This window comes from Lipotes vexillifer, unplaced genomic scaffold (genome assembly GCF_000442215.2).
Source record: "Lipotes vexillifer unplaced genomic scaffold, Lipotes_vexillifer_v1.1 scaffold397, whole genome shotgun sequence".
NCBI lineage: Eukaryota > Metazoa > Chordata > Mammalia > Artiodactyla > Lipotidae > Lipotes > Lipotes vexillifer.
This window is the reverse complement of record NW_006772681.1, coordinates 2,048,647-2,066,762: the sequence shown is the minus strand read 5'-3', so window position 1 is coordinate 2,066,762 and position 18,116 is coordinate 2,048,647. Positions and strand designations below refer to the sequence as shown.

General features: G+C 50.5%; 1 protein-coding gene across 1 annotated transcript; it reads left to right on the top strand.

Annotated features, from left to right (window-relative positions):
- The first annotated feature begins 8,678 nt into the window (after nt 1-8,678).
- On the top strand, nt 8,679-16,626 carry TLDC2 (TBC/LysM-associated domain containing 2). Its single transcript, XM_007447733.1, has 6 exons — nt 8,679-8,713; nt 10,475-10,630; nt 11,299-11,451; nt 11,646-11,738; nt 15,338-15,411; nt 16,491-16,626. The coding sequence occupies exons 1-6, from the start codon at nt 8,681-8,683 to the stop codon at nt 16,624-16,626; spliced, it is 645 nt and encodes a 214-aa protein (XP_007447795.1). The 5' UTR covers nt 8,679-8,680.
- Nucleotides 16,627-18,116: the final 1,490 nt, after the last annotated feature.

Genomic DNA, 18,116 nt, shown 5'->3' with positions numbered 1-18,116 from the left:
TTCCTTTTCCACCTCTCACTTTCCCCCCTCTTCCTCTTCCCCCAAACCTGTTGCTTCACCTCCTCCTGCCCTTGACACACAGCTGGCCCAGGTCCACTCTGTTTCTGTGCCACCCGCCCCGCAGCGGTGAATACACCCCTGGGGTATGCCCTCTCCCGGTGAGGCACGGCTTCATCCCCATCTAGGTGTGTCTAGGTGTGTAAGTGCCCCCTCTATCCTCGGATCCTTCCTCTGGGTGCCCCCCACGGAGCCAGGTGAGGAACAGGGCCGCTCAGCAGGTTCTCTGCAAACACTTCTTCAGGGACATTTCCACCCCCGCCTGCTCCCCTGCCCCCACTAACTGTCCACTCACCCAGTCCACAGGCAATGGGCGGGACCCTGAGGGACACAGTGGTGGGCTTGTCAATGGTGAGTTCCTGACCTCATGGAGCACACAGTAAAGGGAGGAGGTGAGCCACAATAGACTCACCACAAACAGGGTGGCATGGCATTGCACGGGGGCAAGGGCCAGGGTAAGCCCTCCTGCTTCCCGGGCCTCAGAAGACGCCACTTAGTTTAGTCTGATGTAACAGATGACAGGGTCCTTCTAGCTCTGATGTCCCCGTTTCCTGTAGACTGGTTCTGGCCTGGCACAGAGAGATGCTGTGTGGCTCTCGGAAATTGTTTACCCTCTCTGAACTTCAGTTTCTCCATCTACGCAGAATGTGGGCTTGGAGATGTTGGATGTTGGATGGGGATCCCAGCAGGGGATGTGCTACATAGAGCAGGCTGCTCAGCCACTCCTGACACACCCATGGCCACACCAGCGGTGGCCTGGATCTCCCCATGTGGGCCTGGGCCTGAGTCCTGGCTCTACCACAAACCCTGACTGGGTCCCAACACTCATGGCTGAGCAAGGGGCTGGTGGCCCTTCCTGCTTTGAAGGTCTTCGGATTTGGGGAGCCATGAATCTACATTGTAGCCCCAGAAGAGCCCGGGGAGCAGCAAGGCCCTGGTGGGGAGGGGCCCAGGGCTTGGGTCAAGGTGAGGCTGTGGACTCAGGTCAGACCAGGGCAACAGCGAAAGGAGTAAGACTAACCAGGGGCCCAGAATTGGCTCCATGCAGGCGGGGAGGCCACCTGGGGTTTCCTGAGCCCTGGGCACTCATGCCAGGCTCTGTGCTCAACACTTCAGCAGAGGATCTCAGAAAGGGTAGGAACTTCTTGTGGCTGATTATATTTTCCAAAGATAGGCTCAGCAATATATAGCTCATCCCACTTATTCTTTTTTACAGTGTGGCATTGACACTCTTCCAGCTGAGTGATGTGGTCTGTGTTCCCTCTCCTTGAACCTGAGCAGACTTTTGTGACTGCCTCAACCAATAGAGAATGGCAGAAGCGACAGTGTGAAGCTAGGTCATAAAAGGCAATATGGCTCTTACAGCTCAGTTTCTCTCTGCCCTCTGTTTCTCTATGTCTCTCAGTCTCTGTCTCTCTGTCTCCCTCTCAATCCACTGTCCCTTGGGACGCAGCCACCATGTTGGGAGTAAACCCAGGCCTCACGCAGAGGCCACGTGAAGGTGCTCCAGCCAACAACTCCAGCTCCGGTCCCCACTAAGCCCCGGACATGTGAGAGAAGGAACTTTCCTGTGATTCAGCCCCCAGCCTTGGAGCTGCCCCAGCTGATGCCAAGTGGAGCAGAAATGAGCTGTCCCAAACTGCAAAATATTGTTGTTCTAAGCCACTAATTTAGGGGGTAGTTTGTTACGCAGCAATGGATAACTGGAATGCTTGTTCAAGGTCATACAGCTTGGAAGTGGCAGGGCTGGGGTTGATTGGAATCCAGGGCCATCCAGCTTCAGAGCCTGTTGTGCTGCACTGTTGGGTGGTGTCCAGCTCAGGCACACAGTGTGTGCCATATGAAGCTCTACTCCAGAATTATATATCAGATTGTACAAAATGAAGATGCTGATCACCCAGAGGAAAAACAGTTTATGTTCTCCCATTCAAGTGGCTAAACATGATGGAGACTGAATGGAGAGTAAATCCTGGAAGGCTCCAAAGAGGAGGTGATTTAAAAAGAAATAAAGGTTATATTCCTTATACAAACCACTGGCTGAAGGAGAATTAGAAGAATTAGTAGGGAAACCTGCTTTTGTTGTTGTTGTTGTTTTTGGCCGTACCACGTGGCATGCGGGAAGGATCTTAGTTCCCTGACCAGGGTTCGAACCCACGCCCTCTGCAGTGGAAGCATGGATTCTTAACCACTGGGCTACCAGGGAAGTCCCAGAACCTGCTTTAAATAGGGTAGTCAGGGAGGCCTCTCTTAGGAGGTGACATTTAAACTGAGTTATTCAAAGAGCCAGAGTAAGAGAATTCCAGGCAGAGAGAACAGCAAGGGCGAAGGCTGAAGGAAGAACAAGCTTGATAGATGTTCAAGGAAGTAAGAAGGTCAGAATGACTGGCACTTGATGGGTGATAGAGGAAGGACAAGACAGAGCAGGAAGGGACAGCAGGAGCCTCAGCAGCCCTGGGCAGGGCTTTATTGTTTGTTTGTTTGTTTTAAAAATATCTTATATATATATATATATATATATATATATATTTAATTTATTTGTTTATTTTTGGCTGCATTGAGGCTTCATTGCTGTGCAGCTTTCTCTAGTTCCAGTAAGCGGGGGCTACTCTTCATTGCAGCGTGCAGGCTTCTCATCGCGGTGGCTTCTCCTCTTGCGGAGCACGGGCTCTAGGTGTGCGGGCTTCAGTAGTTGTGGCACACGGGCTCAGTAGTTGTGGCACACAGGCTTAGCTGCTCTGTGGCATGTGGGATCTTCCTGGACCAGGGCTCGAACCCATGTCCCCTGCATTGGCAGGCAGATTCTTAACGACTGCGCCACCAGGGAAGCCCGAGGCTTTATTGTTGATGCAGTGACAAGCCACCGGGGACTTTGGAGTAAGCAGGGGTGAGATGTAATCTAATTTGTGTTTTAAATAGATCACTCTAGCTGATGGCAAGAAGATGCTAGAAGATGGGTAAAGGGCCTATTGAACCAGCCTCTGAGAGGTAACGGTGGCTTGGATGAGGGTGGAGGCAGTGGAGAGGGAAGAAGAGGGGTAGTTTTGAGATCTGTTCTGGAGCTTTGCGGAGTTAGACACCCTTGGCTGGAGGTGAGGAATCAGAGAAATGAAGTCAAGTTCAACTCCCAGGTTACTGGCTTTCATTACAGGATGAGTGACGGTGCCATTTAACAAGACAGGGAAAACAGCTTAAACGTGGTCGGGGCTAGAGAGACCAGTTTTAGAGGGGGAAACGGAGAGTTCTTTCTGGACCCAATCAGTTTGAGATGTCTGTGGAGACATCAAAGTCATATAGGCAAGAGACCTATGAGTGTGGAGCCCAGGGTAGCAGTTAGTCCGGAGTCATGAAGAGTCATCCGCATTTAGACAATATTTAAATCCATGAGACCAGATAGGGTCACATAGAGAGAGGGTCTACAGAGAGAAGAAAAACCAGGAAGTTAAGCATTCCTGGTTCTACAAAATTGGGTCATTTGTAGAGACATGGATGGACTTAGAGCCTGTCATACAGAGTGAAGTAAGTCAGAAAGAGAAAAACAAATATCGTAGATTAACACATATATGTGGGATCTAGAAAAATGGTACAGATGAACCGGTTTGCAAGGCAGAAATAGAGACACAGATGTAGAGAACAAATGTATGGACACCAAGGGGGGAAAGCAGGCAGGGGGGTGGTGGTGGGATGAATTGGGAGATTGGGATTGACATATATACACTAATATGTATAAAATAGATAACTAATAAGAACCTGCTGTATAAAAAAATAAAATAAAATAAAATATTGAAAATAAATAAAATAAAATAAAGAATTCTTGGTTCTATCACAGATACAGAGAACGAACTAGTGGTTACCAGTGGGGAGAGGGAAGGAGGGAGGGGCAACATAGGGGCAGGGGAGTATGAGGTACAAACTATTCTGTATAAAATAAGCTACAAGGACATATTGTACAATACAGGGAATATAGCCAATTTTTTTTTTTTTTTTTTTTTTTTTTTTTTTGCGGTACGCGGGCCTCTCACTGCTGTGGCCTCTCCCGTTGTGGAGCACAGGCTCCGGACGCGCAGGTTCAGCGGCCATGGCTCACGGGCCCAGCCGCTCCGCTATAGCCAATATTTTATAATAACTATAAATGGAGTATAACCTTTAAAAATTGTGAATCACTATTCTGTACACCTGTAACTTATATAATGCTATAATCAAGTATACTTCAATTTAAAAAATAAAAAATAAAAAAAAATTTAAAAATTAAAAAAAGAAAAAGATCGATAGTTGTTACCTCCAGGAGTGGATGAGATTGGGAGAGGACGGATGAAGAGGGCCTTCAATAATTGCTCCCAAAACATCTATCATGAATTGTTTGAATCTTATTAAATAAAACTGTATCCATATTATTTCTTTCATAAAGTAGAAAATTGAACAAAAAAGGGGGGAATTCCTGGTTCTAGAAAGTGGTTAAGAGAGGAGAAGCCAGCCACAAAAGACAGAGAGGGAGTGGCCGATGAGGGCAGAGGGAAATGAAGACAGCGTGTTGTCAGGGAGAATCGCTCTGTCGAGCGCGGCATAGGAGCTGAAGGAAGATGAGAGCGCTGTCCCCTTCCTAGGGCGACACGGAAGCTGCTGGGGACCTCGCAAGAGCAGCCGTGGTAGGGACAGATGCCAAAGGCAGGGGGTTGAAGAGCAAAGAAGAGGTGGAGGTGGAGTGTAGGGAGAAAAGGATGGAGCAGTCATGGCGGGGACGGTTGTGTCGAGAGGGGCAGGCGAGAGATGGGTGAGGCCGAGAGAAGCCGGGCGCGAGAAGCGGAGCGCGACAGAGCTAGGGAGGCCCAGGGGACTGGCTTTCGAAAGCAGCAGGGGCCCTTCCTCCGTTGTCCTGGAGGGAAGGCGGAAGAGATGGGTGAGATGCAGGTGGGTCTGTCGGGAAGGTGAGGGAGTGACTGATGGCTTCTGTTTTCTCGGTGAAGAATAAAGTTGCCGGCTGAGTGAGCAGCCGAAGAAGTGGGGCTTGTGTGAGGAGGGCAAAGACAGGTCTGTCACAGCGATCAGAGAATAAATCAGACCTCTCAGGATGTGTGAAGGGGTATGTCATGCACCCACCCGAGGGTCAGAGTGAAGCCAGTCGACTCAGCAAAGCACAGAGCTGAAACTGGGACGCATATCGAGTTTTCTATCCAGCTTTTTTCACTTTACAGAGTAGCAGAAGCATTTCCCCGTGCATTTATGAGCTCTTGGCAAACAACACTTTTAATACTTAGAAATAATCCACAGAGGGGATGGATATTCCATGGGTCGCTTAAACTCTTCCCCTTTTACCGGACATTGAAATTGTTTCCTGGCTGTGACTGTTGCAGTTCTCAAAGAGGCGGCCTGTGGTCTGGTGGAGAAAAGGACAAGACAGGCTGCAAGGCAGAGCTGGGACATTCAACACTCTGGTGCCTAGAATCTCATTGTGGAAGCTTTTTAGGGGCCAATTACATGGCAACTGGCTTTCCTGCCAGGTCACATTCCTAGACTTGAGGATGAAGAATGGGACAGCAAGGCACATCTCACTGGCCTCCCAAAGTGCCCAAAGGTTCGGGAATTGAGCGTGGAGGAAATAGATTTGGGAGAGGGGCCCTGAGAGAAGGGAAGGCCAGATGTGTGACCCCTGAGCTGTTGACAGCTCAAACACATATAGCAACAGCCATGTTTGAGGTAGCAACAGGGCTCCTCACTTGAATGTTTTCCCCATAATACAAGTCCTTTTGGTATCCCACCTTCCCAGAGCAGGCATTGCCCCAGGAGACCTGGTCATGGGGAGAGGATCTGGGGACCCGAGTCTTTTCCACCAAGGCCAGCAGAAGGGGGTCTCTTTCAGATCTGTGAAGCTGGAGTGAGCCACCCGAGAGAGTGGGCTTACCCACCCAACACGCTGGGGGACCCTTGGTGGGCATATTTTTTCAGGAGTTCCTGCCCTGGGTGGAGGCTGCTTGTTCTGGGACTGGCTGAAGCCCCTTCCAAATTTGAGGTTCTGTGTTCAACAACAGCATTCACTGAAGCCCCCCTATGAGCCCGGGATAGGGAAATACCCCACTGACAGTGTGCCTACTGTATGCCAGACGCTGGGCTTCCTGGACATGATCTCACCCCATGGCACGACAGGCCAATGAGGAAAGAATCAGCACCCCGTGTGGGAGTGGGAAACCAGCAAGGCTGCCTCTTCTCACCTCCCAGCCCCAGGCCTCCCCTGCAGCACAGGGTGATTGGTGGGGACCCCGCGGAAGGACCCTTTCCTGGACACTTGCACCCCTTAAGGAAGCGCCTTATGTGATGGGCTTCAGGCACCACGTGGCACCTAGTAGCTGTGGGTGAGAGGCTCCAGGTTAGAGACAAGGAGCTGAGTAAACCCCACCTCTTTGGGCTGGTGGTGGCAGAGCTGGGAGCCTGAGGTGACAAGGTCTTGTTTGTGGGATTTGAGTTTCTGATGGATGACAATGACTGCCAGGCCTTTCCAGCTGGAACCGGAGCAGGCTCAGGGCCAAGGTCTGCCACCCTCTGGGCAGGTATAAGAGCTGGGAGGAGGGCTGGAGCCCGGCTGGGGCAGAGGTGCCAGCTGCCCGCTGGGGGACCAGGGTGCAGAGCTAAAATTGCTTTGTACAGACCGCCAGGTGGACAGGGTCAGTTCTGGAAGTGGCCCCTTCTCTGTGGGATCCAGGAGATGCACTAGGGAAGCCATCGGGCTGGACAGGCTGGAGGAGGTCACCTGAGGCTGAGACTCGGAAGGGTGAGTACATTCTTCCACGGTTCCTGCCTTTCCCTTCTCCACTGAGCTACTCACCCCTGCAAGTGACTGAGTGACTCTCTGCCCCAGAGGTGCCTGGGTGGAGACTGAGTGGCCATTTGTCAGGGACTTGAGCCCTGAATCTCTCAAAGCGGCAATGTGGGGGGATAGCCATAGCACTGTCATTTGTCCAGTGCTCAGCAAACACCAGGAACTGTGAACAGGAAGATGGAGGTCTGGCTCAGCATCCTAGTTCTTCAGGCATTATCTTCATTTACTCTTACAACAGCCCTGTCAGGTAGATAGGTATTAGTATTTTACAGATAGGGAGACTGAACCACAAAGATGTTAAGTAACTTGCCCAAGGTCACACAGCAAGGAAGTGGCAAAAACCAGGATTTAAACTCCCTGACTCCAGAGTCTGTGCTCTTAATGACTGTGTTATTCTATCCTGTGGCTGTGGTTAGTCCCTTCTACTTTTTTTTTTTTTTCCTTCTACTTTCTGAGTGGCAGTTTCCTTATCTGCAGTTTAAGGGTGTAAAACATGATGATCAGAAAGATATTGTCCTGAGATTCCTGAAAGATATCTGGACATGGGTCAGCCTTAAGCACTGGGAAGCCCTGTTGGAACATTTATCAAGAATGTGTGAATGGGGACTGCCCTGGTGGTCCAGTGGTTGGGACTCCGTGCTTCCAGTACAGGGGGTGCAGTTTCAATCCCTGGTCGGGGAACTAAGATCCCACATGCTGTGTGGTGTGGGGGGAAAAAAAAAAAAGAATATGGGGACACTCTTTGATCCATTATTCAACTTTTGAAATTTATCATAAAGGATATCATCAGATTTATGAACAAGGAGGTTCATTACAGTTTTGCTTATAATCACAGAAAATTAGAAGCAAACAAAATGTCAGACATTTGAGAAATGATGTACATCCTGTGAGGAAATAATAAGCAGCCATTAAAAATCATGTGTTCAAAGGGTACTGAATGTAACTGGAAATTTTTCATTTGTTAAGTTTGAAAAAGCACTTTATAAAACGATACACAGTATGATCTATTTATAAATGTGTGTATATGCTTATATATGAAATAAATATAAAAGATGGGAAAAAATACCCTTGGGGTTGAGAGTTTATCTCTGAGAGGTGGAATTATGAATATTTTTGTATTTTTCTTTATTCTTTTCTAAATTCCTCAAATTTTCTATAGTAAACATGTATTGCTTTTTTAATTAGAAAAATGACTTTTTTGCTTTCAAGATCTGTTCTTTTGGTCTAGCTTGGCCCCTTTCAAGCTTTGAGAGGAAACTGAATTGCAGGCTGTCAGTCTTGTGAGGGCCTCTGAAATAATCTGGTCTCAGAGAAACCAGAGGGGAAACAGTGTAATATGTTACATGTAACAGTGCTACATGTTACATGTGGGGAAACCCAGTTAAATGTGGGGAAACCCAGGGGTGCAAGGGACTTATGCAAGGTCATACAGGGAACCAGAGGCCCCAGACCCCCAGTCTGGGGGCTCAGGCATCTGCTCAAAGGCTACAGTCCATGGGCCAGGCTGCCAGAAGGGCAAGGAGGTAGAAGGGAATCACAGCTAGAATCTACGGCTAACGTGTTAATTGCTAACTACAAGTGTGGCCTTGAATGCCCAGCGTAGGTGACCCCACAGACCCACCCAGTGACATACTGGCCTGGGAATGACAGGTGAATGACAGGTGAGAGGGAGCAAAGGGTAGGCGAGGGGGCGTGGAGCCAACTGGGTGTGCCCCAGGTTTCTCCCTCTCATCTTTAGGCCTCACCAAGCGGTGCTGCCTCCCCCAGCAAGGCTGAGGGCTCGCTTACTGCCCTCAGCTGGGCTCAGACAGAAGAATGAAAGGTCTCCGCTGGTGTTACACTCGGCTGGTAAGGGGCCAGCTTGGGCTGGGGGTTGGTCAGGAAAGGTGGGGGAGAGGGGGTCTGGGCCAGGATTGGATACAGGCCGGTGTCCCCCTTCCAAGCCCCTCCCCAGCTGGCCCAGGGTTCAGAGCAAGGACTCAGGAACCTGGGGCCTTAGCGCCCAGCCCCATGGTCCCAAGACCCTCAGGAAGCACAGACCACCGTCGCCATCCCTTCCTCCCCGGAGTGGGTGCCAGATGGAGCTCTATCCAGAAGCCCGCACAGCTAGGACGCCCTCCCTAGGCCTGAACCTGGGGAATAGGAAAGCAGCTTCCTGCCCTTCTCTCCTTCTCGAGGAAGTCTGTCTTTTTCTTTTTTCCTTTAATGGAGCACCCCCTGCTGTTTTTTAAAATTAATTCATTAATTAATTAATTTTTGGCTACGTTGGGTCTTAGTTGCTGCGTGTGGGCTTTCTCTAGTTGCGGTGAGCGGGGGCTACTCTTCATTGCGGTGCGCGGGCTTCTCACTGCGGTGGCTTCTGTTGCAGAGCGGGGGCTCTAGGCACGCAGGCTCAGTAGTTGTGGCACGTGGGCTTCAGTGGTTGTGGCTCACGGGCCCTAGAGCACAGGCTCAGTAGTTGTGGCGCACGGGCTTAGGTGCTCTGCGGCTTGTGGGATCTTTCTGGACCAGGGCTCGAACCCATGTCCCCTGCATTGGCAGGTGGATTCTTAACCACTGCGCCAGCAGGGAAGTCCTTGAGGAAGTCTCTCCTGATGAAAAGCCCCGAAGTCATTGTGTGCAGGCGTGCATACACACACATACACACTCTGGTACAGAGTGGGAGCTCAATGGAGTGAATGAATGAATGAATGAATGAATGAAGACACCACCATACATGCCCACTGACACATACATATATTTACACAATCCCAACTCACACTCACAAACACATTGACAGGTAACACGAAGTTGCACTCAACACCTCACACTGATTTGCCTACACAACTCTATTTTAAGCCGACACACCACACACATTCACACAGACAAATGTGCATTTTATATGAATCTGCTAACCTGCACGCTGTCTCACCTATGACTACATGCATTGTTTCACTGGCTGAGAGGGCCTTCTTTCTTCCTTTGTAAAATGGGCGTAGTAAGAAGTACATTCTCGGGAGTTCCCTGGCACTCCAGTGGCTGGGACTCAGCGCTCTCACTGCCACGGCCCGGGTTCAATGCCTGGTCAGGGAACTGAGATCCCACAAGCCACAGAGTACGCGGCCAAAAGGAAAAAAAAGCAGCACATTCTTCTTAGAATTCTTGGGAAAATTCAGAGAGATCACGCACAGCAAGCATTTCACACAGGCCTAGTCAAATGTGTGCTGTATATTGTATATGTCATCCACTACTGTTGTTGTTATTATTATTATCGTTATTTCACGTACAAAGGCACTGCTGCGGCTCCCAGAGCTGGGCTGTCATCTGCCCTTCTCTCCTGCCCACAAGCTTAGAACGCAATCCCTGGCATCCACTCTGGATCCAGAGAAACCAGGCAGACAAACCACAGGGCCCACGGCCACATCGGATGGGCATGTGGCAGGGGCCAGGGAGGGAGCTGGCTGGAGGCGGGGGCAGGGCCTGGTCTGACGCTTGCTTCCTCTGGCTGCGCTGGTGGCTGCAGGGGCCTGGGCCGGGATGGTGAGGCGGCCGAGGCTCTCAGGCTCTGGACATGTGGAAGCTGGTGTCTCCTTGTCCCTCCACTCACCAGGCCTCTTTGTGTCTTCACAGCCCAGCCAGGTGGAGGACGCCCTGTCTGGGGAGGAGGGTGAGGAAGAGGAAACGGAGGAGGAGACAGCCCCAGCCCCCGCTCGTGCTCCTGAAGATCCAGCGGAGCCCCAGCGGGCAGAAGCCAGCCAGGTTCTGGGAGCCTCGGAGATGAGGCAGGTTCGGGCACAGTCCATGGTACAAAGATTTCAGCCCTGAGCCTAAGGGTCCCACCCTCCTGCCCCACCCCAGCCAGGCCCAAGGACACCCAGGGTCACTCCTGTGCTGTCCTCTGCTCAGTGTGTCACCTTGGGCAAATCACTTCTCCTCTCTGGGCTTTTCTTCCTTTCTTGTAAAATGACCCAGTAACCCTAGCACGGCCTTCTTCCCCGGGCCAGGAGGTTAAGGATATAGTGAACTAACCTAGTCCTTGGGAACTAACGCCAAAGCTGGGGTGGGGGTGGGAGGATGAGGTGGGGGCATTAGGAGGAAGGGTTCAGCGTCTCATCTGTTCTCTGGCTGCTGGGGGCCAAGGTGACCCCTGTGACCTGGGTTCAAATCCTGGCTCTGCCACTTACTCCCCCTGTGGGCTTCAGGCAGGTTGCTTCACCTCCCTGAGCCTCAGCTTCCTCATCTATAAAATGGGAACACTAATCCCTCTCTCTGAGGGTTCCTGCTAATTGGCGTGAAAGTCCCCTGGAAACAGTAAAGTACTCTGTAACCTGCAAAGCACCATGCTTGGGTGAGTGGTGGCTGTTCAACCTCAGTTCTCCTGGGACCCTAAGGATATGGGGCGAGGAGGGTGGGAGGACCAGGAACACTCACTCAACTCCAGTCCTGTCCCTTAGATCAGCCTCCACCTCCCCCCGAGAGTCGCTGGATACTCCTGGAGTCTAGCCTTTTGCACGTCGAGGGACGGCTTCAGTCTGCGGAGCCTGTACAGACAGATGGAGGGCCACAGCGGGCCGGTGCTGCTGGTGCTGAGGGACCAGGATGGCCAGGTGAGCCGTGCTGGGAGTGTTAGTGGAAGGGATGCATGTCGATGGGCCCCCGAGGGCCTCTCCAGCCCCCAGCTCTGCCCCAGGCTCCCCAGGAGCCTCTCTAGGACGGGCCTATGTTACCAAGCCTGAAGGGTGGTGCTGCCAGTGGACCTCCAGCTCCCTTCCAGCGGCAAACTGCAAACTCTTCCTTCCAGATGTTTGGGGCCTTCTCCTCAGCTATTCGACTCAGCCAAGGCTTCTACGGTACCGGCGAGATGTTCCTCGTCTCCTTCTCTCCGCAGCTGAAGGTGATGTTCTTAACCTTCCAGGCGGGGAGTGGGATCTATGGCAGGACAAAGAACCCGGGGTCCCAGTGGCCCCCAGCTCCATCCCCCATGCTGGGTGCCTGGTGTCCTTCCATCTTTCCACAGAGGGAGCACAGCAGGGCAGTGGCAGGCAGAGCATCCCCCTTCATTTAAAAAGTGCTCAGCTCCTGGCAACCACTGACTGGCTTGCGAGGAGGTGTGTCGCTCAGCAGATACAGGTTGGAAAGACAAAACTGGTCCAAGTGCAGGTAGCCCTGTGGGTGTGGGGGTAGGAAGATGAAGACAGACATGCCCAGTGGCTTATATTTTCTTAGGCAGTGTCGGGTAAGGCCATCAGCTAAGGGCGAGGATGCAGAGGAGGGTGTGAAGGTTGAGGGGAGAGGAGGTATGGCAGGAGTAGAAAGGGAAGCTGCTGGAGAAAACTGGAGACGGAAGGGTAGCTAGGCCGGGCTGACTGGAGGTCCGAGACTGCGAATGCAAAGGCCACTTACTTCGGTGTGTGCTCTTCTCTAGCAAAATTCAGCCCCTCAGATTCAAGCACGGAGAGCGCGATGGGAGGGTTCAACCACGACTGGGGTTTTGCCAAGCTGCTTTGCTAGAGGGAGACAGGGAAAAGGGAGTTGAATGGAGTGGAAACACGAAAGAGATGAAGCAGTAGCTGCAGGTGCATTGGTTTTGCCATTAGAAACCCCTGTCCCACGCACAGAGCAAGACACCTACAGATACATGCAACAACATAGGCATCTGGTTGCATGACAAGGAGGTCACAAGCTTGGACTGACTGCCTTGCCGAAGGCAAAACACACCATATCTGCTGCGTCGCCTCCATCGCCAGCCTGGAAATCTTATCAGGGAAGAGGAGAGGGGACAGTTGTTTACAATAAACCCATGCTGGATACTAGTCCCCACCGCTGGCTTTCCAGGAGGGTTCACCTACTAGAATCCTCAAGTTGTACAAGGTTCCTCCTACTGCTCTGACAGTTCCTTGGCAGAATCCTTTGCTGGTTCCTCCTCATCTCCCCAACCTTTTAACGTCATGGGGTCCTCAAGCTCAGGCTTTGGTTGTCATCTCTTCTCTGACTACCCTCTTTTCCTTCGAGTCCTCATCGATTCTCACAGCTTTCCATGCCATCCAGGTGCTGATGGCCTCTCCCCCTGGACTCCACACTCACATACATCCAACCACTACCCAGTGTCTCCAGTTGGATCTAAATGATATTTCAAGCCTCACATGTTAAAAGCTGAGCTCCTGACTTTCTCCCAGAAAATCGGTTCCCCCTGCCATCTTCCCTGACAAAGTTAACGGCACCTCTATCTTTTCTGCCGTCGAGACCAAAAATTTTGGAGCCCTTCTTAACACCTCTTTCACACCCTACATCTGAGCTGTCAATGAATCCTGATGGCTCTTCCTTCTCTTTCTATCGCTATCCAGAATCCACCACTTCTCACTATGTCCTTTGCTGTCACCCTGGTTCAAGCCACCATCATTACTTGCCTGTGTTCCTGCTATAGCCTCCTAATGCTTCCACCTTCAGTCATCACAGTACCTGGAGTGAGCCTTTTAAAAGGTAAGTCAGGGCACGTCACTCCTGGGCTCCAAGCTGCCGATGGCTTCCTTTCTCCCTCAGAGAAAAGCCAAAGTCTTTACAATAACCTACAAGTCCCTACGTCTCTTGGCCTCTCTCTGATGTCATTTCTTGCTACTTTCCCTCTCCTGCACTCTGCTGTAGCCACACAGACCTGTCGGTTTGTTCTTAAACAGGCAGGCCTGTTCCTACCTCAGGGCCTTTGCACACACTGCTCTACCTAGTGTGCCCTCCACAGGATCTCTATGTGGGTCGGTTCTCACTTCCTTTAGGACCCTGCTCAGATGTCACCCTCTCGGCAAGGCCCTCCCTGGCTGCCTGCTTTAAATTTGTAACACTCCAGCCCCTAGAAATCCTTATTGCCCTTCTCTACTTCTTTTCCCTTAGCTTTTGTCGCCACCTAATATACCATTTATTTTACTGATTTACCCGCCTCCTGCCGCTAGAGTGGGAATTCCAGGAGGCAGGAATTTTTGTCTGTTATGTTTGCTGTTCTCTCCAGTGACTAAACAGTGCCTGGTGCTAAGTGCCAAAAAATTCTTCAAAGGAACTTATGATTTTTTTCAGGGGATCACTATAGTCTTCCCAGGATACTGTTATGGAATCTCATCCTTTCAAAAATTGGTTAATTTTTGCCTGTCTTTGGTCTTCTGGCACCTCTTGTGTTCTGCATGAATTCCCAGCCGTTCCTTTACTACTCTTCCAAGAAGCACCATGAACGTGGCCTTAATTTTTTCTGCAGCAATGTTTATCTTCCTCCTTCAAGTCTGAAGGTCATGTTCCTTGAGGAAAGTGGAGGAGGAGCTGAATGGTTCTGTCTTCTTGTGGCCACTTGTTAATATTATCTCACCTCTTCTGAGCCCAGGGCTTATCTTTTGTTAGTCCATTTTCTTGCTTAACACCCTTTGGTTGCTCAGAGCATTTTTGGCAACTAATTACAGGCAATAATATGCTATACTTTTGCAGCCTTTAAAAAATCTTTTTATTAGCTAAATTGACCCTTGAATAATTTGTTTATTCAACAAACATCTATGCCATGTCTCAGGAATACTGCCGGAATCAAGGCAGCCGTCACAGAGCTTACCTGTTAGCTGGGCAGGCAGTGGCATATTGCCACATGAACAGGGCCTGGGAGGAAGGGCTACTTTCAATTCCTCTGGGATGACATTTGGGCTGAAAGATGAGAAGTGCGCCCTTTGAGGATCTGGGGGAAGAGCATCCTGGGCAGAGGGGTCAGCAAGCGTGAAGATCCTAGAGCGGCAATAGCTTCAGGTGTCCCAGGGACAGAAGGGCCAGGGTAGATTAAGTGCAGTCGTTAAGGGGGAAAAGAGGTCGGAGAGAAAATCGGGGGCACAGCAGGCTGGACTTTCAGCTGTTGTAAGCGGTTGGATTTTATTTCCAGGGCCATTGGAGGGCTTTAGCAGAGGAGGGCTAACATCCGATTGGATTTTGAATAGGTCACTGACCGCAGTGCGGACATGGGCTCTGGGCAGGAGACAGTGGAAGCAGAGACCCATTAGGAGGCTGTGATCCAGGGAGGAGTGACTGGCGGGGACGGATGGGACAGAAATGGTGGTAGTCAGGGTGTCTCTTTGGGGTGGGGCCCACAACACTTGCTGAGGAACTGGGTGTGAGGCAGCACTGGGGAGTGTGCAGGCTTGGTGTTGCCTCCAGCGAGGGGAGGAAACAGTAAGGGTAGAATCAGGGCCCCGCTCCTGACCTGGACTTTCCGCCTCCTCTCTCCCGCTTTGGAAGCAGGAAGCCTCAGAGGGTTCTGGTCTATTCCTAGAACAGAAGGGCTTTGGGGCTGTGGGAATTCAGACTGGAGGGCAAGAGGAGATGAACTCCAGGGATACTGGAGCCCAGAGTAGTTCCTGCGCCTTCGTTGGGGCCTGGAGGTTCTGTTTCCTCCACAACACTGCCGCCCAGTGGTGTAGAGCCAAAGTGCAAGGGCAGGACTCACCCAGTAACCGCAGGTTTCTCCTATCATCACAGGTCTACAAGTGGACAGGAAACAACTCTTTCTTTGTGAAAGGAGACTTGGATTCACTGATGATGGGATGTGGCAGGTGCGTGTCTCAGTCCTCCCCGAGTCTCGAGTGTCGGGGTGGTCTGTGCTCGGATCCCTTCTCCCGTCCGGAAATGCTGAGCTAGGCTGCCCCAGACAAGATGGGGAGGCTGCTGGTTAACCTTCAAGCCTCTCCCTTCAGCAGCTCCTGGGGCCTGCTCAGTCCACTAGCCAACCCCCTAAACCCTGCTCTAAGTCAATATTGAGAGGAGAGGGTGGCGTGAACTCTCCCCCAAAGTGTTTCTTTGGTGACAGCTTAGGCTGAATTTATGTGTAACTTTGGAAACAGCATTCCATATGGTTGGATGAGGCTAGATTCAAGGGATGGGCAAGCCTCAGATTTACCTGTCAGCTCCATGATCGTAGGAACATAACTCACTGGAGGAAGGCAGGCATCTGCCTGGAACCCGGCATGCGTGCGTGCGTGCGTGCGTGCGTGTGTGTACGCGTGCGCGCGACTCTTCGGGGTGGGAGATGGAGTGCGTTAGGAAGACAAGGTTAGTCTCGCCTCTGGTATGACCTGCAAGTTCAGGCAGAATAACTCTTATCCTGCGGGTACAGATGAAAGCATTGCTTGCTTAGTACCAGGCAAGTTCTTTGCTCTCCCAACTGCCTGAAAAGCCTCCACTGAGAGGCAGATTGACACAGAACGCACCAGCCATGGCTGATTTGCAGTAAGCCACTTCCCAGCTCCAGCCTAGGTTTGCTGTCAAACGAGGGGATTAGAATGGATGCCCTCTGACGTGTTTTGGGCTCAGAGTCCACGCTTGCGCGAGTCCCTCCTTTGGTTAAGCGTTGCCATCTTTAACGTTCTGAATGTTCTAAAACTGGACTGTGGTGATGGTTGCACCACTGCATATATTTATCGAAATCATTGAACTGTAAAAAAAAAAACAACGCTCCAAACCCTGTGGGGAACAACATGCGAGCCCCTAACAATCAGGATAAATTGGTTTAAGGGGAGCTGAGACAAAGGCGAAGTGAGGCTGCGGTCGCGGTGTAGCCAAGCGCCGCTGGTGCAGGCCCGAAAGGTGTCAGCACCCAGGAGGGAGCGATGCCAAGACTCTCCTCTCTCTTTAGTGGCCACTTTGGGCTGTGGTTGGATGGAGACTTGTATCACGGGGGGAGCCACCCCTGTGCAACCTTCAACAACGAGGTGCTGGCCCGGCAGGAGCAGTTCTGCATCAAGGAGCTAGAGGCCTGGGTCCTGAGCTGATGCCCCGGTGGGCAGCTTCCTGGGGCAACAGAGGCTTGGATCTGCCCCTGGATGCTGACGAGGCCTCCCTCACCCTGGGCAGTCCATTCTGTCCGAAACACAGATGGCAAAGTGTCCCAGTGTGGACTGTGGCTGTGAGCCAGCCTCCCGTCGCCCGAGGACCAAGACAGGCATGGGCACAGCCCATTTTCTCCTGTAGAGGGGACTTTGAAGGAGTGAAAGCACTTATACCTCACCAGAGCAGCACAAAGTCCCTCAGGAAAATGATCTTTTTAGAGAGAGTATACAGTTAATACATGTTTATTGTAGAAAAACCAGAAGATATAAAAGAATTAAAGTTGCCTAAAATTCAACCACCCCCCAAAACACTAACATTTCAAATATATCCTTCCAGACAATTTTCCAAGGAGATATATATATATATATCTTACAAAATGGGATTCTACTCTATATGTGTTGGACATTATTCTAACTTAAAGAATATTGTCAAGCCACAGACACCAGGACTCAACCAGTGAAATTAATAAAGACTCCAGCAGCATCCTTCTTTTCCCAGAACATTGAGGGCTTTCTGTCTGCCACCAGTGTGCCACCGGGTGCCTGCAAATCTCTTATTTAATTCCACGAGGAAAATATGAAAGCAGCAAATGAACAATATGCATATTTGGGTAAAGAATTTGAAATTCTGTAGATGGGAACCTCAGGGAGGTTAAAAAAGGAGGAAGGGTATGTTTTCTGGCAAAACAGGAGCTCAGAAAAACTAAAAAAAAAGAAATCCATATCCCTCCCCATGCCAGTGCCTGTCTCCTTCCAGCAGATTCTTTATCAGGCCATTACTTGCCATTATTGAATGAGGAAAACCAAGTAACATAGGCCCTGTTAATATCATCCCCTCTTGAAGACCCAACACAGTGCTGAGGTATAAAGAAACATCTGGGCGCATTCCTAGACCAAACACAGTTCTTTTGCACAAAAGGGTCAAAACTGGGCACACAAGTGTGAGAGAAAGTCGTCAAGGAAGACACGGTTGGTTTCAAGATAGAGATATATTCATGAGGTTTTATTGCAGCTGTTTCCCTCACCCAGATGAAATAACCAGTCACTTGAACTTGCAGTTCTATTTACATTCTCAATGTGACAATGCTCAGTAACTCTAGAGACCAAGCTGTTAAAGTCTCTGTTTTTATACAAATAGTGAAGATGTTTCTTAGGAAAAATTTAACCTTGCCAGTGGCACGTGGTTCCCATAATTAAAACAGTTGCAAAGAGCATAAAGTGCAGCTGCCTGGTATGTAACAAAAGATGCAAACAAAATAGATTCAAGTTGTTTCTCAGAGAGCACAACGATACAACACTGAGACCACAAAATTGCAGAGTAAAACAATGATTTAAAGGTAGGAGGTGCAAAAATAAAACAATCTTGGCAGAGAAACATTACATTCTTGACCTTGGGTCCGGGCACATGGAGTCTGGGACGGATTTCTCCCTGC